General features: G+C 38.3%; 1 protein-coding gene across 3 annotated transcripts in view; it reads right to left on the minus strand.

Moving 5' to 3' along the window:
* Window positions 1-8,898: 8,898 nt before the first annotated feature.
* CDC7 (cell division cycle 7) overlaps window positions 8,899-25,355 on the minus strand; it is a 26,930-nt gene continuing 10,473 nt past the window's right edge. For all 3 annotated transcript variants that reach the window (XM_017855798.1, XM_017855796.1, XM_017855797.1), the window contains exons 5-12: window positions 23,259-23,352; window positions 23,031-23,173; window positions 21,643-21,892; window positions 20,912-21,007; window positions 19,952-20,130; window positions 19,075-19,157; window positions 14,364-14,513; window positions 8,899-10,618 (exon numbers count right to left, since the gene is read on the minus strand). In XM_017855798.1, coding sequence (XP_017711287.1) covers window positions 10,224-10,618; window positions 14,364-14,513; window positions 19,075-19,157; window positions 19,952-20,130; window positions 20,912-21,007; window positions 21,643-21,892; window positions 23,031-23,173; window positions 23,259-23,352 — 1,390 coding nt within the window. In that variant the 3' untranslated portion in view covers window positions 8,899-10,223. The remainder of the gene's footprint in view (window positions 10,619-14,363; window positions 14,514-19,074; window positions 19,158-19,951; window positions 20,131-20,911; window positions 21,008-21,642; window positions 21,893-23,030; window positions 23,174-23,258; window positions 23,353-25,355) is intronic.

Genomic DNA, 25,355 nt, shown 5'->3' on the forward strand with positions numbered 1-25,355 from the left:
AATACATCTGTGTGCATACAGATATGCATACATTTGTGAGAGTATGCATGTATTGCTCTCATCTGTAGTTTCTGAGAGTTCAGCTGAAGCAGATAGAGTCCTGCAGCCCAAGAGACAGATTGCATCCTAACAGTGTTTGCCACAAGTGTTAGTGAGTCTTCCCTATTAATGTTTTCATTTTGGAAGACCGAATGAAGCAAAGCTTATAGTGTTTGCTGTTTCCATGGCAGCTAAGTGAGGGTCTTGGGATGACTCCCTGTGTTCCTCAGGCTGCGCTTTGGGCTCCTCTCTGCAGTATTATCCCCTTTTTGCTTCGTGGTACTCTGTGCCTGTATGTGTGTGTATGTGTGATAGTCACTCTCGCATGGCTTCTGTGTATGGCTTGTGGCATTTGGGGATAGGGTGCTGGAGCCAGAGCCTTTCCAGTTTGTTTGAGGCCTCGTTGCCAATGATAGATCACTCCCGTTGACCTGGTATGTCTGCTTGCTTGCTGCTTTTCCTTGCTTTCTCTTGGAGGAAGAAGGGGCTCTAGTCAGGCCCGGCCTGAGTGAGATGAGCTGCAGCTGGCTGATGGTCCTCTCAGAGCAGAGAGAGTGGTATGTCATTTTACTAAGTTCCGAAACAAACATTTATGCAGGCAACACTCCTTGCAGATCCAGAAACTGAGGCACAGCAAGGTTATGACTGGCTCAATAATACATAGCTGCTAGGGAGTAAATCAAGGCATCACAACTTCTGTTCAGCGGCAGGAATAGGCTGTGAATTGCTACCGCTTTTTTTTTTTTTTTTTTTGCAAGTTTTTTTTTTTTTGCAAGTTCTTTTTTTTTTTTTTTTTTTTGAGACGGAGTCTTGCTCTGTCACCCAGGCTGGAGTGCAGTGGCCGGATCTCAGCTCTCTGCCTCCCGGGTTCCCGCCATTCTCCTGCCTCAGCCTCCCGAGTAGCTGGGACTACAGGCGCCCGCCACCTCGCCCGGCTAGTTTTTTGTATTTTTTAATACAGACGGGGTTTCACCGTGTTAGCCAGGAGGGTCTCGATCTCCTGACCTCATGATCCACCCGTCTCGGCCTCCCAAAGTGCTGGGATTACAGGCTTGAGCCACCGCGCCCGGCCGCGCTTTTTTTTTTTTTTAAAGCAATTACTTCTTGACTTGTACCTTAAACTGAAAGTGCAAGAGGTATATACCTTTCCCAAATGTAGACTAGAATCTGCAGGATGCCACCCACTGTATGACTCTGCTTTCCCAGAGAGGATGGACTTTTAGAACCCAAATGATCTTAATTGTTAGTACCCACCCCTGGCTTTTCAGGGTAGAAAACTCATGATAGGAATCATTGTTAAGAGAGAGTGCTTGGAACCGCGGGTTAACAGGAAAGGCTATATAGCGTCACATATCTGCAACCAGAGCAGCCACCAAGCATGACTTACCCAGCAGCAGGAAAATGATTTGTATCTGAGTTCCTATGTGTCCCAAACGGAGGCACCATGTTCTTTGAAAACATGTCACCTCGCGGCCTCTATTTGTGGGTCCTGCGGTTGCAAACCTGCCTCCTGAGTTAAGAAGGAAAGGGGAAAGATACAGCTGGAAGTGAGTGGAGATGATGTGGTGGGGGGATAAGGCAGAATAAGAGGAGAGATTCTGAGGGCTGGGACTGCAAAGGTTCTCTCAGCGGAGCCAGAGGTGCTCAAGCTCCCTTGAGGGTAGTTGGGGAGTGGGACAGCAGCGTTTGCCATCCTCTTAGGAGTCAGGGCCAAAACCACTGATGTGTATTTCATAGCGACACTGCACTGCTCAGCCAGAGGGGTAGTTAAAAAAATTATTTCCCGTTGCAATTATAATTACTACTTATTAAGGAAAATTTGGAAATTTTAGAATCAGTTTGCCACCCAAATGCTACCACTGTTAATCTTTTGGTGTTAAATGTTCCCCTAAACATTTCTGTGCATAGAGTTTTGGTGTGTTTACATAGTCATTATTCTACTGTCTATGCAATTTTATGTCCCTTTTGTGCTTAGCATACAAACATTTTTTCCATGTCACAGTCTTAAACAGAAAAAAAATATTGGGATCCAACAAATGGAAGTAACCCTAGGCCCTTCTTGACTCTGAGAGACTCTGGCTGGAGCCATGTTCTACTTTTTTTCCTGGGCTCTTCACAGAGGAGGCCTCATATGTGAACATCATTTGCTACCTAAGACCCAGAGCAAAAATTAGCCGGGTGTGGTGGTGCGTGCCGTAATCCCAGCTACTTGGGAGGCTGAGGCAGGAGAATCGCTTGAACCTGGGAGGCAGAGGTTGCAGTGAGCCCAGATTGTGCCACTGCACTCCAGCCTGGGTGATAAGAGTGAAACTCTGTCACAAACAAACAAACAAGACCCAAAGCACATCTTGTGAAGTGTTCTTGTGTTCAAATCTGAGTATTTTTCTAACTGTTATACTTCAGCCCATGTCTTACAGCTGACTATCTAAATCCATATAGGTTATTCTGTTGCATATTTTTATATCACTGTATCTGTTTAGTCACCAGATGGCTGCTCAAAAACATCTATTTTATCTCTTCAAATCTTCTATGGCCTCCCAAATTCTTGCTCTGCAAGCCATGTTCAACTTCCTACAAGTTTGACATTAATTCTAAATTCACTCATTGAAAATTCAGGTCAACATAAAACCTACTCAGTGGGCCAGGTGCAGTGGCTCATGCCTGTAATCCCAGCACTTTGGAAGGCTGAGGCAGGTGGATCACCTGAGGTCAGGAGTTCAAGACCAGTCTGGCCAACATGGCGAAACCCTGTCTCTACTAAAAATACAAAAATTAGCTGGGCATGGTGTTGGGCACCTGTAATCCCATCTACTTGGGAGGCTGAGGCAGGAGAATTGCTTGAACCTGGGAGGCAGAGGTTGCAGTGAGCGGAGATCATGCGCCATTGCACTCCAGCCGGGGCAACAGAGCAAGACTCTGTCTTGAAACAAAAACAAAAGCAAAAACCTACTTGATGTAACTGCTATCGAAAGCCCACCTGGTTGACTCTGAATATGGATGCTGCTGTTGCAAAGGAAGCCTGGTATAGGTCCCTGCTACCATTTCTCCTCCTCTGCTTCACTGACCTCCTCAAAAAACAAACAAAAAATTTTCACTTCACTGTAGTTATACTGTGTGCATATACGTATAGTATATGTGTGCTAATTTTTCAGCAAATATTGATTGAGGCCTGATTCTGTGCCAGGCACTAGAGATGCAATGGTGCATGAAACAGACCTGATTATTGTTGTCCCGGTGCCCACAATCTAGTAGGTGTTATAGAATAGAGGACTGACCACATAGTGCTATAAGTGCCACAACAAGAATGACTGAAAGCTACAAAGTGTTGAGGGAACAAAGTCATTTTTTCTCATAGGGTTGAATGTCTACTTGTCCCAAGCACTATTCTACATTCCAGAAAAAGAGACACTAAGTAAGAGTAAACTGGGATGCCTGTGTGAGGAGGCAACATTTGAGCAGGGTACTACTAGATGATGAGCAGGGTACTATACAATGAGCAGGATGGGGTGGAGGAAGGATATGGTATCCTCAGCTCAGAATGAGAGGTAAAATAAGTCTTCCTAATGGCGGTGATGCTGAACTGAGACTTGAAGGATGAAGAGCAGTTAGCTAGGTAAAGGAAGCTGGGATTTGGTGGAGAAGTGCTCCAGGCAGAGGAAACAGGATATGCAAAAGCCCAGAAGAGAGGGAATAGAAAATACAAGAAATTTGTGACTAGAAAAGATGAGTGGGTTAATAGATTATTACTAGCTCTCCCTTTATCTGGTAAAATTGTTTTACTTATATAAGAGCCAGTTTATTTTGTATACTTTGTTTTTTCTTTTAGTAGCCTTACTGATACACAAGTCCAAACGTGTTTGGGCAGCTTCCTCACAGAACATGGCCAAAGGAACTCCTGCCATCTAATGGACAGAGAGAACATCATGATTTGCAGAAAATTAGCATTACTACAGTGTTAGGCTCACAATATTTCAAATAACAGCAACTTTCCACTCAGTGGTTTAAAAGCCCTTATGTACTAAAACAGGTTAAGTAAGAAATATGTAAGAATATTCTCAGACAATGCTCCCCTGTATGAGGAGATGAAAGGAAACCAGGGAAAGAAAGGAAGGAGGGAAGGTTAACAATTAGGTACTTGTGTCAGCATTGTACTTAGTGAGCATACTCTCATTCCTCCAATCAATGAGGTAGGCAACATAAACCCCATTTCCAGATGAGGAAACTGCAACTCACAATACAGGGAAAAGCTGGTCTTGACTAACTCCTTTATGTTATGCTGCTTCCCATCAGGATTTATTTCTGAATCAACAAATGGTAAGGAGGCATTAAAATGTTGCCCAGTTGTGACATCCATACATTTACATTTAAGACTTCAATGAAAGTGCTTAAGATCCCATTTCATTCTCAAAAGACATCGGAAGAATCTCTATTTCACTAAATAATATACACATCAGCTGGTGCCCAAAGCAGAGAGAGCCTCCAATACCACATATATTAGAATGGACATTTTTTTTTTCTTTTTTTTTTTTGAGGCAGAGTCTCGCTCTGTCGCCCAGGCTGGAGTGCAGTGGTGGATCTGGGCTCACTGCAGGCTCCGCCTCCTGGGTTCACACCATTCTCCTGCCTCAGCCTCCCGAGTAGCTGGGACTACAGGCGCCCGCCACCACGCCTGGCTAATTTTTTGTATTTTTAGTAGAGACGGGGTTTAACTGTGGTAGCCAGGATGGTCTCGATCTCCAGACCTTGTGATCTGCCTGCCTCAGCCTCCCAAAGTGCTGGGATTACAGGCGTGAGCCACCACGCCCGGCCTAAGAATGGACATATTTTCAAAGCTAAAAAACTGGAATGCCTTTCTAACAATTTCACACTACTTCTAGTTGAGAGAGACATTCTTAAAAATGCAATTTGGATGCAGAAACATTGGCATTCTCAGAACACATTGAGTTTTTGGAATTGAAGCTGTTTCAGAAAAATCCAGATGAGGGCCGGGCGCGGTGGCTCAAGCCTGTAATCCCAGTACTTTGGGAGGCTGAGGCAGGCGGATCACAAGGTCCGAAGATTGAGACCATCCTAGTTAACACGGTGAAACCCCTGTCTCTACTAAAAATTCAAAAAATTAGCCGGGCGTGGTGGCGGGCGCCTGTAGTCCCAGCTACTCGGGAGGCTGAGGCAGGAGAATGGCGTGAACCCAGGAGGCGGAGCTTGCTGTCAACGGAGATCGCGCCACTGCACTCCAGCCTGGGTGACAGAGCAAGACTCCTTCTCAAAAAAGAAAAAAGAAAAAAGAAAAATCCATATGAATAGGGTTCCACGTGTATGAAGATGAATCGCATTGGCAAAGCATAATCAAATGTGTATATTATGCTTTCCCACAGTATTTTATACATACAAGACCTTAAATTAATCTTTTAAATTGTTACGGTGCTTGGTACACAGTAGGAGCTAAAAACATGACTATAATAGAGAATTGTAAAATTTTTGCTTACCCACCTTATACAAGGTTGTAAAAAGTTGTTAGAGATTAAATGTCCACCAGTTGTTCTGTCTTCACTGAGGTCAAAGCAATGGGAATGGAGCACCAGCAAATTGGAGTGGAGAGAAATTAGAGCTAAGATGGATGGGATGGGGGTTGCAGGACTGAGAAGCCTTAGGACAGATGACCAAGGGAAAAACAGTATAATCCTTTAGATGTTTTAAGAACGACAGGAGCTGTCCTTAGAATGGGATTATTCTGGTGGAACTTGGAAAACCCCAGGTGTCAGATTCCTGGTCAACTCCCAAGTTTTGACTGAGTACCCGAGTTCTAAATACAGCAATGGAAAATGTGGGAGGATATATAGTAGTCTCTACTTTCAAGAAGCTTATAAACTGTGTATAGGGAATCAAGGAAATGATCATTTGGACTGATCAGGGAAGGCTTTGTAGAGGGAAGTGGGATTTCTGTTGGTCTAATAACGAATATATTTCGGATATACAGATTGGAGGGAAAGGCATTCCAGGTAATGGCAATTACAAAATCCACAGGCCCCTTTGGGGCCACTCTGAATCTAAAGCATGGCATTAGAATCTTGGCTTCGTTTAAATTACATTTTATGGGGAAGTGGGGTGGTCTACTGTTAAGACATTATGTAAGAGGGATCAGGCATTTCATTTTTCTTACCATTTGGTGTCACTCTCGATCAAATAAATTGTACTAAACGTAGGAAAATAGGCACCCTTGTTAAAAGCGGTTTTGGCTTTTGTCAAGAAAGCAAATTAATTTTTTAAACACAAAAGTGATAGTGAGGTTCCTTTTTATGATGAGTACACATGTGGTATGACCATTTCCCTATAGAGTTTCAAAATAAAAAATTAAAATGACAGAAAGGACACTCACAGAACACCAAGCATTCATTTCACAAACTGCGGGGAAAAGTGTATTTTAAAGATGCATTGCTAATACTTGCCTAAAGATTACTTACACATACACAGTGTGACTGTTTTTTGCTTTTTCTAAATCACAGCTTTGAATGTAGACAGCGGCAACATGCCAGAAGAAATAAATTTCTACCGGGTAAAAAAGCATGAAGATGAGCGTCTAGGGAGATTTGGAGGTGGCTGGGTTCCCCTGGCCCTGCTCCTTTTTCTTAAGGACAGAGCTAAAATAACAACGTGAGGCTACAGATCATCTGTTTCTTATTTACTTTCTTGGTCTTGTCCTAGCTAAAGTCATTTCTAGATCATGTGCTACGGTCTTCAGAGAAGTTATGGAAGGAATTTACACAAAGGGCAAATACATAATTGAATACATGTATAAAAACACATCAATAGAATGTGGATAGAGAACATAGGCAGAAAGTCTGATTAGAAGGAAATCAATGGATCTTTCATTTTCTGATTTGTACCACAGCTGACAGTGTTCAATTTCTTCAGGATGTCAGAACCCCATTCCTTGATTCAACTTCTTGGTTACCTGCTGGAGTAACACTGGCATTCTCTAAATCTAGAACTAGAGGTGTATCTATGAAGTATTTATTCCCTATTTTCCTTCATATGTTAAGTTTTCTAGTGCTAAGCCTGTTTTCCTTAAAGAGTTGCTTCAGTAGGGTCTAAGATGGAATCAGCTAATGGCTAACACATGATGTGTTAAATTCGGAAGAGTAATTTTGCACATGGTTTATGCTTAAATAGAAATGCTAAACCATTTACATCTGTTTTCTAGTCATCGTTCTTGCTTTATAAAAGCTATGTGTATTCTCTCCAAATAAGTTTTTATTCTGCCCATTTTGAACTCTTCCATATATTAATTTTTTAAAGCACTCAAAACAGAGATCGAGAACAATTGTGTCTTTTTAGTTCATTGTCTTCTACAGAGGAAAAAATCAGGTCAGATTAAACTCTTGAACTGTTGCAATTACTTTTGTTTTCCAAACTTAAGTTTTTAAATTTTCTTTTAATTTGCAATCACTTTCGTAAGATCATGCCTTTTTACTTTAGACAGCTAAAACATCATTGTTTACTAAATACTTGCCTTAGCACTGACCTCTGTAGTTACTTTGTTGAACACTGTGCTGTAACTTGACACAATATTAACTACTTCTGATTACTTATCTGGTACATGTTTGATAATATCTACCTTTCAAGAAAGGAAGACAGTTCAGACACGTAATTTGACAAAATTAGGAAACAGCAACATCAGTTCTTCAAACACAGGAAAACATCTGAACAGTTGACATTTCTGTCTGGTGTTAGATGGTGTTCTTTAAAGACCAGACAACATGCACAAATGTAGGCGGAAACAATACATCTGCTGATACTGGCAGACAGCATTACCCGCCAAATTTGGCCAGTTTGTTAAGATAAATAACTTTTCAGTGACGTACAGGGCTGAAATTACATAAACAACAGAAATTACTAAGACTTAAGCCTATGAGTTTTGTGGGTTTCAAGATTTTATGCAATCAATATCCCGACATCTGTAACACTATTTTGTCCCTAAAATGCTGATGCCAGGAACAGTTAAGATTAACGTTTTACTTGATGACTTGTTTCATATCTTGAAATAAACTATGATTAATTCTTGGAATAACCATTATTGAACCACATTTTTATTTAGGTCATTAAGACAACTACAATCATCTCCTTATAAGGAAAAGTTTCATTAAAATGCTAGAGCTCAGCCTGTTTCAAAACCAATACTTGTAGCTTGTTATATTAATAGTTCTAAATGTCTAAGGCTTTTAAGTGAAAATACCCTTAACAGTTTTATCGAGCCTGAGCAGTAGGAATTTTAAAACTGACAGTGAAAATAGCTGATTAAGAGGAAATGGCATTAACTAGTTACCTTCTTAGTCTATCCCTAGAAATGACTATTTTGCCTGATTCAAATCTTTTAGAAACACTTCCCATTATTTAAAAATGGTCTTCAGAAGGCGTAAAAACCTAAAGAATATGCATATAGAAGCTCCCTGCCAATTCTGATTTAGCACATGGGGAATATTTGTCCAAAATTGAGGCAATATTCTTCAGTGGGACTGAAATTCCCCGAGAACTAATTTGTAACACTAGGTATCTTTAAAAACACTAGCTCCCTTTTACTTCCCCCTCAGGATCAATCAAGTTCTTTGCCATTAATGGAAAGTTAAAACAACAGCCCTGAATTTTAAACTTTCTTAGAGAATGTCTCCCTATCTACCCTTTTGGTAAATTTTTCTTTCTCTTTAATTTCTGAATATGTGTTAACATGACTGTTTCATTAACATGCTACCTATTTGCTGAAGAAATATAACCATTCACCCATCTCAAAAGAAAAATATTCCCAGTGGTCAATTTAAAAAAAAAATGCTATTTTTCAAATGAGTACTCTGACATAAAAAATATAAAAGGATAACTTTATTAAATATACAAATTCAACTTCAAGAGCATTCAATTCTTTTTAAGATTATGGCATAAGACAGAGCAGATAAATGGTAATGGTTTATACAGATATATCCTATAATTACCAAACAGATTAGGTAGATATACTGACCTACCAATGCTCAAAATAACAAAATGAATATATGTCCCTCAACTATTTCTGTATTTTATGACTACTAAATGGGAAATCTGTCAGCTGACCCAACCACCAGACTTTTTCCCATAGGAAGTTTGATATGCTGTCATTGATACATATCATTTCTGAATATAAACCTCTATCGTGGGTCCTTTTCTCTTTGCCTACTTCATTTTCTCTCTTCCCAACCCACCTAAGACTTAGTCTAAACAGGATACAGAGATCTGGATGGCTCTATGCAGAGGAAAAATCTCCAATAATACTGTCAATTCTGTATTCACTTTTCCTTTCAGCAGCTACCTAATTATATCTAAGATGGTGTGAAAAAATATACACCTCAAAAAAGAAAAGCATTTGGACTATCAATCTTCACTTTGGTCCTGCAGCTTCCCTTTATCAACCAGTGTATATATTATTTTAAATTCCCAACTGTAAACACATACAATATTTAATAAAACATCCAGAAACTTTGTGGTCAGCACCATATAATTTCCAAGGAGAATGTTTTTGGTAGGGGCAGAGAAGGAAGAAAATTGAGAAGCCATTAAGAAAAAATGGCAATTCACACTAAAATGCTTTCATAAAGTGTTTTTAAAAAATGGATAAATTCAATTTTAAGTGATACTTTGCCCCATGACCAACATTTCCTCATTGTTTTAGTGTTCATAAAAGGCGTAATATGTACCTCTAGAAAAGGAAATTATCTTCTTTACTTACATTGTTAGAGGACCAGCACCAGGTTGTTTCCCCAAAGTATACATAGCTCATAACTCTAAAAAAATCTACAAATTAAGTCTTTTGATTCATTTAATCCTCATCACATCCGTTAATTTTAATTAATTACAACTAAAACTGCTCCTTTTTCTGCATATGTCAGTGAAAGGTAATTAGGGAAACTAAAAATCTGACCTAATAAGGAACCCACCTAAAATCTACTTAGGTAGGTTTAACTCAAATCATGTTGTTAGTCCCAACAACTATCCCAGGCATTTTAAGTATTCTTAATCTATAGTTTAGAATGTGCCACCAAACACTAAAATGTTAAAATAAATTATTAATCCTGCTCTGGTCTCTAAACAAGAACTTATGGCTATTACACAGTATTCTTTTTTATTCTACCTCATAACAGTAAACATTAAATGAAGACCCATCATCACAAGCTCATATCTTTAAAAAATGGATGCAGCAAAGCTTCTTCTGCTGTTATTCTTGAAGCTGGATTTAGATCTAGAAGTTTATCAAGTAGGTCATAAGCTTCATCAGGTACCTCATTCCAGCCTTCTAAATTGGTAGTATACTCATCAAAACAACACCCACAGCTATTACTATCCCCCTTTTTAAATGAATTCCCTGAGTATTGTCCTGGAGGCGTTTGTATGAGGCGAGAAGCTTTATGGTCAGTCTTCTCTGAAACAGTTGGTTGATGAGAAGCAGGTCCTTGTATATCACTTGTTAACTTGGGAGTGTTAGAATCCATACCCCTGAGTCTCTCACAGAGTTTTCTCAAGTCTTGTGCTGGAACTTCTTTGCTACATAATATTGATTTCCCTAAAAGCAAAAGAATAAAAAAACAACAACAGAAAAAGCCCTTTTATTATTTGAGTATATCAGAAGCCTCTCTCATGAGAAACATGAAAGTTCAAACATATGCTTTATGGACACGGACACACAAACACACACACATACAGTGAGATAGAGCACCACATGCTATATTTAAGTTGTATTTGAATTGCATAGTGGGAGATAAAGTGGGAGATAGTAAGTAGAAAGCAGTGACTTACTAAGCTATGCCAGGCACTCACTTGACTCTGCCAATTTCTCAAGCTTCATCTTATCCTTCTACAATCTTTAACTAGCTGCAGCTCCCACGCCCCTACTCTACTTCCTTTCCAGTCTTCTATGTCTTCGACTACATGACTCCTGTCTTTGCCTAGGATGCCCTGCACCCCTTGTGTGCCCAGGACACTCTCACTGGCATCACCACTCAGATCAAGAATCACCTCAGGCTTGACACCCTCAGAGAGAATTGATCAATTTCAGCTTCTACTGTATCTTGGGAGGAGTTCTATTATTTTTGCTATCCTATATATGTCTGTCCCACCTAGTAGACTGTGAGCTCTTTGAAGGTAGGAACTGTCTTACCTATCTTTGAACCCCCCAAACCCAACTTATGCCTGGTACATATTAGGTGGTCAGTTAATGTCTGTTGGACTAGACAAAAAGGCATTATTCATTTCAACAACTCTGTTCAAATGACAACATACATCCTTAGAGATGCTGTTCTTGACCAACCTATTCTAAATGAGCCTCTTCCCTCCCCTTTTCCTTTTATCTTTCTCAGTACCACTCATTTCTCATAGTATTTATGTTCTCTCCCTCAGGAGAATTTAAGCTCTGTCAAAGCAGAGACTTGCAATAGTACTTGGCATACATAAAGCCCCAATAAATGCTTCTGAATGAACAAATAAACAAACTATATCTCAGTTTTTAAAAATATAAATGTCTGAAACAACTTCCTGATGGGTTTATTATCAGATGTGCAAAAAGAAGTTAATCACGCAAATGGCAATCATGTATTATTTTTGCCTTGCATTTACTTATTAAACATAAATGTACTAAACAATAAGTACCATAACATTTAGATACTTTTCTGGGAATGTAGATTGTCAACAAAGTCATTAATCTGGCTGAGGATGATAAAAAGTTACCTTTACCTATTCTGAACTAACTACTGGACTGGTGTTTAACTAAGCCAGGGGAAAAAGAGGGGAGGGAGAGGGAGGAAACAAAAGAAACAATTACCAAAAACCAAATTCTATGAGGATACAATATGCCAATCCTTTTTCACTTTTGAACTGATTCTATCATTCCTATTCTCTCTGGAAAATCAGAGCCAGAGGGGAATACTCACATAGTTTTATTCCTTTATTAGCTTGTTCTGAAGTCATAAAATAATTAATAGTATATGTTATAGCATGTCCCCAAGTTATACAATATGCTTTTTTTATATGACCAAAAAGAAGATTCATTTATAATATTCAGGAAAAATAACTCCAACTAACACAATCGTCAACATACTTTGTTACAGACTACTATGTATCAGGAATTTGTTTCAGCTCAAGACTTCTTTTTAATGTATCCAATACAATTCACTGAGTACTAAATGACAACCCACAATGGAGCCAGGTTTAAGGGCTGAGGACAGTGGAGTAGGTTACAGACGAGAGAAGTAAAGGTGATCTCACTGCTAATCTCAGCTAAGTCATTTCTTTAGGTTACAAAGGGGAACACAGTTGTGTTTGTTGAAATTTTGAGGCTTTGATACTCAGTCCAAAGTTATAGTAAGATCTGACTAAAATAACTACAGATGTCATACTAATACAACTGAGACAAGTCCTATGGCATTATTTTTATTATTTGTTTTTTGAGACAGTCTTGCTCTGTTGCCAGGCTGGAGTGCAGTGGTGCAATCTTGGCTCACTGCAACTGCCGTCTCCTGGCCTCAACTGTGGTTCTCCTGCCTCACAGCCTCCCAAGTAGCTGGGACTGCAAGTGTATGCTACCATGCCCAGCTAATTTTTGTGTTTTTAGTAGAGATGGGGTTTCACCATGTTAGCCAGGATGGTCTCATCTCCTGACCTCATGATCCGCCCACCTCAGCCTCTCGAAGTGCTGGGATTACAGGTGTGAGCCACCGCGCCTGGTCCTATTTTTTTTTTTCAAATATGAGAACAAGTATTACAATGATAAATCTCTAAAATCTCTTGCTTGCTATCATGGCACTTGATCTGGAGTGTTTTTGTGTCAGATGTTGTACTTCCATTGTTGGCCCTGACTATAACTTGGATTACCAATGGGGAGGATTCAAGCTCTTCAATAAAATATTTTGGTGTTGGCTGATAAACTTCACGTTCATAAACCTCTCACCAAGTTATTCAATAGTAGATGAAAGTTTTCTCAGTTGAGAATAAACATACTTGTTATGTTTATTATTATGTAAGAATGCCATTTCTAAGATATCAATCTTGTTTTCCACTCATGGTCACTTTTCCCTTGTATTATTTCATCCTATTATCTTCAAATAAAATTTTCTTACAATAAGTACAAGATAGTTACAAATTGTGGACCGACTTTGCTGTAGAAACATATTTTGGCAAGCCTCTATTAAGAGGCTTTCTTCACAACCACCCAGTTTTTCTTGTAGATTGGACTATAGCACTAGTGCATAAGCTACGGCAGTAATTTTTGCAGTGGTTCTTAAACACCTGTAGTTTCTTAGTCAAAATCACTTGTTTTTTCAAACTAACAAGGCTGGAGCCTTCCTAAGTATCTTATTTTTCTGAATCATATTTTCCAAGAATAGGCAGAGTGGGCAGGCATATGTATTTCTTAAAGATTCTCAGATAATTCTGACAGGCAACCCCGGTTAAGACCCACTGATCCTGGGGCTGAGCACAAGGCAGCCCAGCTACTCTTAAGGTAGGCTGGTTGAACCTTTATCTCCTGGGGTGTTCTGTATTGTGTGGTAGTAAGCTGACTCAATCCCACTTATTCCTTGGAAAGCATTAACTATAACTGAGCTTGGAAAATAAACATTAAACAGGCATTTGAGTTCAGATTGTTGGCCACAGCAAGGCTGAGATAATTCTCACGTGCCCTATGAAGTACACTGCACACCCCAGTCTTGAAGAACTTGCGTGCTAAGGAGATGACATCCATGTCCAATATATGCTTACAATAATATCCCATCAGTTAAGGCCTTCTATGCATTCTGCTTCTCTGCTACCATAAACCTACACAACCTGACAACACAAATTTCTATTCTCTTCCCTAATCCTTATTATACTGTATTAATAATTAATTGTTTACTTGTTAGTACAGCCTAAGATCATTTAAGGCAAGGACACTCTAAGTACCAAGACGTAGTACATCTGATGTTTAAAATACAATAAAAAAGTAAAACATATTATTAAAGGTAAATGTATGTAATAAAAGTCAAACCATAACTAAAAGGCGTTAAGATTTTACTCCTTATTCTTACAAAATTACACAGGTAAACTTTAAATACCGCAAAAGTGTATTACTTGTGCTTAATAAGATTAAATGATTATATGTATAGAGGAGAGGTGATACGTTTATTTTCAAGCAACTGAAGAATTTTCTACTTAATATTACAGAACTTTATCAAGACTGAATGTTTATTTGTAAAGAAAATTTCATACTAATTTATTAAGTAATTTGTAGGAGATAATCAAAGGCATTCTGTTTTGTTCTATAATACAAAACTGCTTACCAAAAGTTTTAGCAGCTTGGATAGTTTCTCTGGATCCCCGAATTGTCATAATTTGGGCCAAAGCAGTTAAATCATCACTTGCTTTATAAAATGGGTATCGTCCACTAAGCAAAGAAAGAAATATGACACCTGCAGACCACATGTCAATTGCTGCAATAGAAGACAAATTTTAAAAATACATTTCAAATGTATAATTTTATCATCTAAATCAATAGTCCTCAACATTTACTATGCATTAGAATCACCTTGGGAGCCTTAAAAAATTCAGATGCCCAGACCCAGAGATTTTGATTGAACAGTTCCAAAGTAGGGCTCAGGCATCAATGTTTTAAAAAAAGTTCCTCAGGTGATTTTAATGTACAACCAGGACTGAGAATCCTCACTGCAAAAGATGTTTCTTTCTTAAAAAACATGTTGGTAAATTTAAAAGGATACTTAATCATTAGGAAACAATAAGTAAATGAACATTTTATAGGATCAAAAGGAATCCAAAAACAGCTAAGAGGGAAAAAATCTGAATGATCCTTGAGAATTACATACCATACTGGTCAAAATGCTTTCATTTTAGTGAAAAGTAATGAACATTAGAAGCTCTTCTTCAGCTGCCACTAGCACCAACTGCTGCTATAGAAACTTTTTAAAAAGTATTTTATTTTTTTGTGTGTGGCTGTAAAGACTTTAATTTTTTGAGTACACAGTAGGTATATATATTGATGAGGTATATAACATGTTTTGATACAGGCGTGCAATGTGTAATAATCACATCCTGGAAAATAGGGTATCCATTCCCTCAAGCATTTATCCTTTGTGTTACAAACAATCCAATTATATTCTTTTCTTGGTTTTTTTTGAGACGGGTCTCGCTATGTGGCCCAGGCTAGAATGCAGTGGCACAGTCTCAGCTCACAGCAACCTCTGCCTGCCAGGTTCAAGCAATTCTCATGCTTCAGCCTCCTGAGTAGCTGGGATCACAGGCGTGTCACCATGCCCAGCTCTTTTTTTTTTTTTGTATTTTTAGTAGAGATGGGTTTTTTTTGGGGGGGGGGGGGTTGCCACATTGGTCAGGTTAGTTTCAAGCTCCTGGGCTCAAGTGATCTGCCTGCCTCAGCCTCCCAAAGTACTCTTTTAGTTATTTTAAAATGTACAATTAAATTATTGACTATAGTCTCCCCGCTGTGCTATCAAATACTAGGTCTTATTCATTCTTTTTTTTTTTGAGATGGGGTCTGGCTCTGTTGTCCAGGCTGGAGTGTGGTGGTGTGATCTCAGCTCACTGCAACCTCCGCCTCCCAGGCTCAAGTGATCCTCCCACCTCAGCCTCCTGAGTAGCTGGGAATATGGGTGCACACTACCACACCCAGCTACTTTTTTGTATTTTTGGTAGAAATAGGATTTTATCATGTTGCCCAAGCTGGTCTTGAGCTCCTAAGCTCGAGCAATCCACCCGCCTTGGCCCCCCAAAATGCTGGATTATTCATTTATAACTATTTTTTGTACCCATTAGCAGTCCCCACGTCCCCCACACCCTCCCACTACCCTTCTCAGCCTCTGGTAACCATCTTTCCACTCTCTATGGGTTCAATTGTTTTGATTTTTAGATCCCACAAATAAGTGAGAACATGCAATGCTTGTCTTTCGGTGCCTGGCTTATTTCACTTGACATAATGATCTCCAGTTCCATCCATGTTGTTGCAAATGACAAGATCTTCTTTTTCTTCTTTTTTTTTTTTTTTGAGACGGAGTCTCGCTCTGTCCTCCAGGCTGGAGTGCAGTGGCCGGATCTCAGCTCACTGCAAGCTCTGCCTCCTGGGTTTACGCCATTCTCCTGCCTCAGCCTCCCAAGTAGCTGGGACTACAGGCGCCCGCCCCCTCGCCCGGCTAGTTTTTTTTTTTTTTTTTGAATTTTTTTTTTTTTAGTAGAGGTGGGGTTTCACCTGGTTAGCCAGGATGGTCTCGATCTCCTGACCTCGTGATCCACCCGTCTCGGCCTCCCAAAGTGCTGGGATTACAGGCTTGAGCCACCGCGCCCGGCCAACAAGATCTTCTTTTTCATGGCTGAATGGTACTCCACTGTGTGTAAGTACCACATTTTCTTTATCCATTCATCTGTTGATGGACACTTATGTCACTTCCAAATTTTGGCTATTATGAATAGTGCTTCAACAAACATGGGAGTGCAGACACCTCTTTGGTACATTGATTTTCTTTCTTTTGGGTATATACCTAGCAGTGGGATTGTTGGATCATGTAGTAGCTCTATTTTTAGTTTTTTGAGGAACATCCAAATTGTTTTCCATAGTGGTTGTACTAATTTACATTCCCACTATAGAAACTTTAATCTTCTTAATTTTGGCTGTTAAAGATTACAACCAGCTCAACTTGATGTTAAAAGCTCTTTTTTTTTTTTTTAAAGGGACATCTCTCCTAATTGTTGACCTCCTGGTATCACCAGGTTATTTGCTCCGTTCCTTCGGCTACCGTATCACCTTTTTTTTTTTTTTTTTTTTGAGAGGGAGTCTCACTCTGTTGCCCAGGCTGGAGTGCAATGGCGCAATCTCGGCTCACTGTAACCTCTGCCTTCTGGGTTCAATTCTCCTGCCTCAGCCTCCGCAGTAGCTGGAACTACAGGTGCGCACCACCATGCCCAGCTAATTTTTTGTACTTTTTAGTAGAGACGGGGTTTCACCATATTGGCCAGGCTAGTCTCAAACTCCTGACCTAGTGATCTGCCTGCCTTGGCCTCCCAAAGTGCTGGTATTACAGGCGTGAGCCACTGTGCCCGGCCCCACTTGCCTTTCTTAGTTCCTTTGGTACCTCTGCCTGCTCCTTCAATGCTTTCTCCAAGCCTTAAGTGCTGACTAATGTTCCTCAGAGTTTTAACTTCTCCCTCTGTATACTCTCCCTGATTGGTCCATCCACTTCATGGTTTCAACTGTCATTTATATAATGATGACATTCAACTGCAGTTCTAGCCCAGCTCCTTCGCTGAGCATCAGACTTAACTTTGATTGTTGGACATCTCTATTTGGATGTCCCACAAATACCTCAAACCAATTATACCCAAAACCAACCTTACTTTCCCCTGTAAACCAGTTACTTCTCCTTTACTCTCCACCTTGGTTACTGGTACACATCCAAGTCTCCCAAGCTAGGAATCTGGTAAACATCCTGAATGCCCTCTTCCCTCACCATACCACACCCAAATTCTACATCCAATTATCCACCAAGCTCTGCCTTTTCCAACCCTTCACTTTTCTTTTTATTCCTATTACCAATACCCTCATTCACATTTTCATCCTCTCACCTGGAAAAATTCATGCCACCACTCTCCAAAAGCTAAACTGTTTGAACGCCTGCCAGAATGATCCATCTAGAATATACCATTGCCACTTCTTTCACTTGATTATATGTACAGTATATAGTCCAAACTGTAACAACTGTGGTCTGACCTTGTCTACCTCATTCCAGGTTTATTTCTCACCATTCCTCAACTTGCATCTTAATATTCTAGCAAAATTAGACTTTTTTTTTTTTTTTTCCGAGATGAAGTCTTGCCCTGTCGCCCAGGTTGGAGTGCAATGGCGTGATTTCAGCTCACTGCAACTTCTGCCTTCCGGGTTCAAGTGATTCTCTTGCCTCAGCCTCCCGAGTAGCTGGGATTACAGGTGCACACCACCACACCCAGTTGATTTTTGTATTTTTAGTAGAGATGGGATTTCACCATGTCGGCCAGGCTGGTTTCAAACTCCTGACCTCAGGTGAACCGCCCATCTCAGCCTCCGAAAGTGCTGGGATTGAGGCGTGAGCCACTGCGCCCGGCCAAAATGAAACCTTTTTAGTTTTCTGTATGCTGTTTCTTGAGTTCCTTGGCTCATGCCTCTATGCTAACCTCCCAGCCCAATTTACATTCTAAGAGGTCACTTCTTTCATAATCTCTTTGGGTTAGGATAGTTAGATACTCCTTAAATACCTTGTATAAGTTTTACTACCATACTCAACAGGTTATTTTATAATTATTTGATGGTGTGTCCTGATTAGAGTGTGAACAGATGGTCTCATTTATTTATTTATTTTATCATTAGCAAGCAAGAACAGACATTCAATGAATGAATGCATTTCTTCAAAGCCCATAATCCAAGTGAACAGCAGGATCCATCTATTCATTCAAGATGTTTCCTGAATTCCAGCTCCATGACAACTTTTTAGATTATGGAAGACGTTTTCTTTTCAAAACCTTCTAACTGCTATTATATTGTTTATATAACAAAATAATTTTAATCAAACACAATTATATCTACATCACAGGAAATTTTGAGGTATTAAGCAAGCAAATAAAATGCTTTAAGTCTTTGGTTGGCAAAACTATTAAACATAATTTTTTTCCCCACAAAGCTGATGTCAACAAAATTCCATAGATTACATTTTGCGTATTTATTTACAAGATGGTAAGATCATCTTGTAAATAAATACGCAAAATGTAATCTATGGAATAAACTGTTTAAAAAAAAAAGAGAGGCAACATTAGGATTAAAACTTTCATAAAGAATAGCATTAGCTCAAAATAGGAATGCCACACTGCTAGAACTGCTTACATAACTTAAATAAAAGCAGAAGAGCTCAAATATTAGTTATAAATAGACAAAGATCATAAAATAAAATACATCTGGGACAATCCATTTTAATTGGGTTCTGTATTTCCAGTACAACATACCTGTAGTTTGATTGGGGCACTTTGTCAAGACCTCTGGTGCTCTGAATCCTGGTGTACCTGCCCTAGGGGCAACCTGCTGACGCCTTATGATGAAATAAGATTTCTCTAATTATGTTAAAGTTGAACTATGTAAGTCTAAAAGACAACATTCATCAATTTAGTTCACAGTAAATTTTGCCTCGATACCTATATAGTAAGTGTTACTATGAAGTAAATGATAATCTAGTGGGATAAAAGCCTCGATTTTCTTCTACTGTTCTTTACCCCTCTACTAGTTCCCTGGACTTACTCCAGAAAAGTTTTAAAATAACCTCCAAGAAGAAAAGCAGTAGTGGATAATAAGAGCCACAATAGAAAATAGAACCCAATAGCAATTCACAGGTATAAAAATTCATTTCTGTTTGGAGTAATTGATCGCAGATACACTTATATATGTGAGTTAATCAGGAAAGGCTTTATGAAAGCCAAGTCTTGAAGGAAAGGGAGAAATTTATGAATCAAAGAGTTGGAGGTGGGAGTAAGAGAGGAGCTCTTACTGTTTGGTTCTGGTTACTCCACATAAATGGGAATAAAAGGAGAAAACAGAAAAGATTACATCAGCAAGCAAAATGTGTGATTCGAAGCTTCTAAAAGCCACCCCGTCCCACTTATTTGCATATAAGAGCAAATGTGTTTTCCAGAGTATATCCATATTAAATAAATAATATATGAAAACTGTTATCATTTGCTCTTCAAGATACCACTGCTGTGCATCAAGGCCCACTGTAATGCACTGATCTGTATTGATCCCTTGCACTCACAAAATTATCCACCCAAATCAATGCAATTTCTAATGGCAGCATGCTGGTGATTTTATAACACCATCAAAACACATTACCTTGAAAGGCAAATACTACAAACTTTATCTGTTGCATAGCAGTCACAGGTCAGGCTAGCTGGGCAAGAACTGGCAGTTTTCCTCATCACACCACTATTCATAACTTTTGCAGAAATAGCCTTCTTTTTTGTTGCTAACTTTCTAGACAGTACATCCACAGTCTTTGACTGCTTCATGAGCTGTAAAAGAAAAGTCTTATTTTTCTATTTTCATGACATTTAACACGATGTCCTAAAATGCTAGTATGGCAAAAAGCAATAGCAGAAGCATAACTTTAAAAACTGCTGAATGGCTATTGGACGGTAAATAAACAGTTGTCTATTAAAATGTTTAAGGTCTTCTTGGGTATTTCTGCAAAGTCACCTTATGTTAAACTTTACTCATTGGTCCTAGCTTGGCCAATATTTGACTTATACTTTATTAGAACTTTTCCTGATATATTACAAAAGTATAAAACAGTTATGTTCTAGTGTCTAACTCCATTTCAGAACTGTAAACTGCACAAGTACATTGGCTAAAATCACAGTTTTAATTTGTTGCTCATGCTGTCTAGCTGTCACAAGATATCCTAAGTCAATCTGAAATCATCTACGTTGATGATGATTTTGTTAACTTTACAAACATCTTTACACTATCAACTATGTGTCAGAACAGTTGGCTAGCTGTATGGAGCTCACACTCTAGCAATGACAGAAAAGCCCTTAATGTTCTAAATGTTCCTCTAGAGAAAGAGCAGTAATAGTCAGCTAACCAAAAATGAGAAAAAATTCCACCAGAAAAGTTCAGAAAAAAACTGGAGAAAACAAGTTTTGACTAAATGCTCAAAGCAGTAATACCTTCTGCCAAAGCCAAACTCTACTTTAAAAAAAGTTCTGATAATAAATGTTAATCTAGTTATTACCTAAATTCTCTTCAGTGTATGACTGACTGACCATTATGCTATTAAGCTACATTACTTACTTTCACTGCAGGGCTCTCATGTGAAATGGAGCTGTGTATATTGAAATTTCTTTCTCCAAAAACAGAGCGCTGGACAGAAAGGCCTACAGATCCCTCCTACAATACCAACAAAAACAAGGAAAATAAGGATTATATCTGTAACACTTTCTGCCAGCTGTACTCTGCCATAGTTTTGAAAGAGTTAAGTGAGATGAAACAAAAACAGCTGCATCCAAGTCATTCTCAGGCACCAAACCACTTCTGTGAAAGGAGAAAATAGTCTAGACAGAATTCAACACCCATACAATGTTATCATAGTCCACAAATATATGTAACTAAAAAAATTCAAAAACCACCTGCATGGATGTTACATTTTGCTGTGCAGCTAAAATGGAGATAGACACTTCAGAATTCCTCCCCTATAACTAATGCTTTCTTTTAAAAAGGATAATCTGAACTTTTTAACATGCAAGGAAAATGTAATATTTTCCATTTTTGTCATAAAATATGATTTCATAATAGGTAATGACAAACGTTATAAACTGACAAACTAAATTTTAGTTTTAAAATAGTAACCAAAATGATTCAGTACAAATCTTAGTGAAAAATCAATCAACTGAATACATATAACAAATGTAAAAAAAAAGTTTTTAAAATTACAAGTACTATCCTAGTATTGTATCTCCCTCTGTTGGCTGAAGGAGTACATTTCTAAAACAGTGTCAGTACTTAAGAAATAAAAGAGAGAGAACCTTTCCATCTTTTCCTTGTTTAATCTGAATTTGTGCATTTGTGTAGGGTCTTTTAACAGAAGCTTTTGTGGTGGACTGCTGATCCAGCTCCTTAGGTACTGGGCCACTCAATGGAATCTTGTTTCCTGTGATTATGTGGGATTTGTTTTGTGAACACCTTTCCTGCTGAGCTTCAGACTGGACAAATTTGAGAAGCTCTATTTTCGTATCATGGGTTCCTTGGGCCAAACCAAAGTCTACCAAGGCATACCTAAGAGACAAAATTAAGCATTTTTACTTATCTGTAACAATTAAAGCTTAGTAACATTGTAATACTCTCAAACCATCCTCATAAAACTGTAATTCTTTTGGGATCAATTAGGAATTTACAACATTCTGCTGTTTTTTTGGGGGGGGGAATTTATAGCATTCTGGAAAAGAAAAAAAAATAAGTTTTCCAGACAAAGTAAGAATTTAACAGCTAACTTGGATTGCAAATTAAGAGGTGTCCCACAATCAATCAAATGTTCTCTTTTTCCAGTGGTCTGGGTTCATAAGGCAGAAGAGGAATATATAACAAAAACACAATCCTTTGTTCTCTGATGGTGGCAGAGATGGCATCATAGCAGATAATTTCCAGTTAAGCAAGTTTAAAAAATTAAAATCATGGTTTTAAAATCTGATCCAATTAAAGAAAATTTAAGTCAGGGGTATAAAAGCTCAAAAAAGAAGTTATAATCTTACTATGTTCAATACGATCCATTACATAGAGGTATTTATGTTATTTTCAGCTTATAATTATAATCAGCATTAAAAGTATACATAAAATAAAACTTTCGTGTTAAAACAGGAAATTGGCTATCATGTGGTCCAAAGAAAAATGAAGTCCAGAGTAACAGACATGTCTAAGGTCAAAAATTATTAGACTCTAAGTCTGTTAGTTCAGGCTATTTCCACTGAATCAAGGTATACCTTAATAATGTACACTGTTCCATGAATACAATTTTATCTTCTTCTTCACCACAGTTCCCTTCCCAATCACAAAGAAACTGAAACAGAAATAATCTGTGCATGGCTGTTGCAGTATGTTCTATCTAAGAGATATATGTCAGAGGATACAAAGTAGCAGTTATGTAGGATAAATAAATCTAGACCTAACACACACTCTGAAGATTACAGGTAATAAAACTGTATTGTATATGGGATTCATGCTAAATGAGTAAATTTTAGCTGCTCTTGCCATAAAAACAAAAATAAAATGGGTAACCGAAATATTTGCTTCACAATAGTAACCTTTTTACTATCTATGTATGTTATAACATCATGTTCAATACCTTAAATATAGACAACAAAATTGTTTTTTAAAAGAGAAATAGGGTAAATATTTTCTAGTAACTCTTCATACTTACTTTTTCAAGCGCCTATTATATAAAAAATTGCTGGGCTTAACATCACGGTGAACAATACCAAACTGATGGATGCGTTTCAAAGCTTTGAACAGATTAAACATATATTCCCGTACTTCTTGAAAGGAAAGAGAATTCAAAATGTCCTAAAATAATGAATGAAATGAGTTACAAATATTGCTTGCAATGAAATATTCAGCTAATAAAAATTCAAGAAATATTAAAACCTACCAAAAACGACTCATGCTCCAGATATGGCATAGCAATAACTACATGATCATTCTTCCTAAAGCAGTATTTAACTCCCATGACATTATCTTGCCCCCTAGTGGAAAAATGCACAATGAACTTTTAGAGGAAAGGTCAGAGGGACTGAAACTTTATGCCTAATTTTAAAAACCGCAATTTTAGCAATGCATACATATTGCTAGAAAACTGACTTAAAATCATCATAATATAAACATAAATGACTTGTGTTCTTGTGTTCAAGTTATCTTTTAAAACAAAAATAGCACCAGTTTTGAGATTACTATAATAATTCCAACAAGGTAATTATAGTTGTAACTGGGGAAGTGGCAGTGAGAAAAAAGGGAAAAGATTAATAAGACTTAGCAGATAAGATGGTAACAGTAATAAATAAATTAGGGTCACTAAACTAATAGATCATACAGCCAGGATTTGAACCCAGGCGTTTTGCTCCAGATATATGCTCTTAATCATTATGCTACACTGCTTCATAAAAGAGGAAAATAGGACAAAGGTGATTTCTATGATTTTGAGCCTGAGTAAGAAAACAATAGAGATATCAAAACATAAGTAAAGAAGGCAGTAAAAGAAGCAGCTAAAACCAGACCTCATCATTTTGATAGCGATATCTAGATAAGGGACAAAACCTTAAGACAACTGAGAAGTCAGTGAGAGTACTTGCAGAGAAATGATACCTAGAGACATGAAAATTAATAGTGAGAAAAGAAAACTAAGCTTGGAAGAAGTCAAGTTAGAGAGCCAAATAAGAAAGGAATTTTGAAGGAAGAGTTATTAGCATGGAAGTCAAACAGAATAACAACTGAGGGAAGGCTTTTAGTTTGGCAAAGAATAATTAACTGGTAATTTTTAAGACAGCAATTTAAGTGGAAAGGAAGAAACAAAACAGAAGGAAGGAAAATATAATACAATGGAAGCTGAGCCGAAAATTTGCCTGACTGAATTGTAAGATCAGATGAAGACATTTTAGCATGTACCTTTTAAGCACAGAAAAGAAAAGTGGTAGAGGGAGACAGTTAAAGTATAGAAAAGGGAATGACCACATTTATGGTACAAGAATGTATGCAAGCATTCTTTACAGAGGCCATCTCATTTTCTTGTCTTCTATAATACACAGAGGGCTGAAACAAACAGGCTTACTTATTCACTCATTCAATATTTAGTGGGCACTGTTATTTGCTGTTAGGGATTACAGACATTAGTAATGCCACAGTGAATAAAATTTACAGAATTTCTGTCCTCATGGAGTTTACTACCTAGTGGACAATACAGATAGTAACAAGGTAACTTATAATGACAGATTATGGTAAGGGCTTTGAAAGAAATCAAAAGATGCTATGACAATTAAAAGAAAATAGGAGAATCTAATTTAATTCAGAGAAGACATCTTTCAAGCAGTGTCACTCTTTTTTTTTCCTTAGAGACAGGGTCTTGTTTTGCTGACCACGCCGGATGGAGTGCAGTGGAGCGATCGCAGGTCATTACAGCCTCAAACTCCTGGGCTCAAATGATCCTCCTACCTCAGTCTCCCAAGTAGCTGGCACTACAGATGTGTGCCACCCTGCCTGGCCAATTTTTAAGTTTTTTGTAAAGATGGGGTCTTGCTCTGTTGCCCAGGCAAGTCTCAAACTCCTGGCCTCAAGCAATCCTCCCAAAGTGCTGGGATTACAAGCATGAACTACTGTGTCCAGTTTCACTCTTGCTCAGATCAGAGGATAAAGGGTCAGCAGGCAATGACTGGGAGAGGCCTTCCTGAATGGGCAAACAGTCTGGGCAGTGGCCCTGAGGTAAGAAAGGTCTTGAGACAAATTCGATAAACTAAAGAAATGGAGCACAGTGAGGGAGCTGGGAAGATAGGCATAAGAAGGTTGAATTTTTTTTTCAAAGTACATAGGGAAACCATTGAAAGATTTTAAGTGGGGGAACTAATTACCCAATTTAAGTTACATACATATATATTTTATATATATACACACACACACAATTCCATGCATGTACAAATGCAACTCATGTTGGCATATGTGATATGTGTGTGTTTGTGTGTAGATTTATTTTGCTGTATAT

This window comes from Rhinopithecus bieti, unplaced genomic scaffold (assembly GCF_001698545.2).
Source record: "Rhinopithecus bieti isolate Rb0 unplaced genomic scaffold, ASM169854v2 scaffold_41619, whole genome shotgun sequence".
NCBI classification, from domain to species: domain Eukaryota; kingdom Metazoa; phylum Chordata; class Mammalia; order Primates; family Cercopithecidae; genus Rhinopithecus; species Rhinopithecus bieti.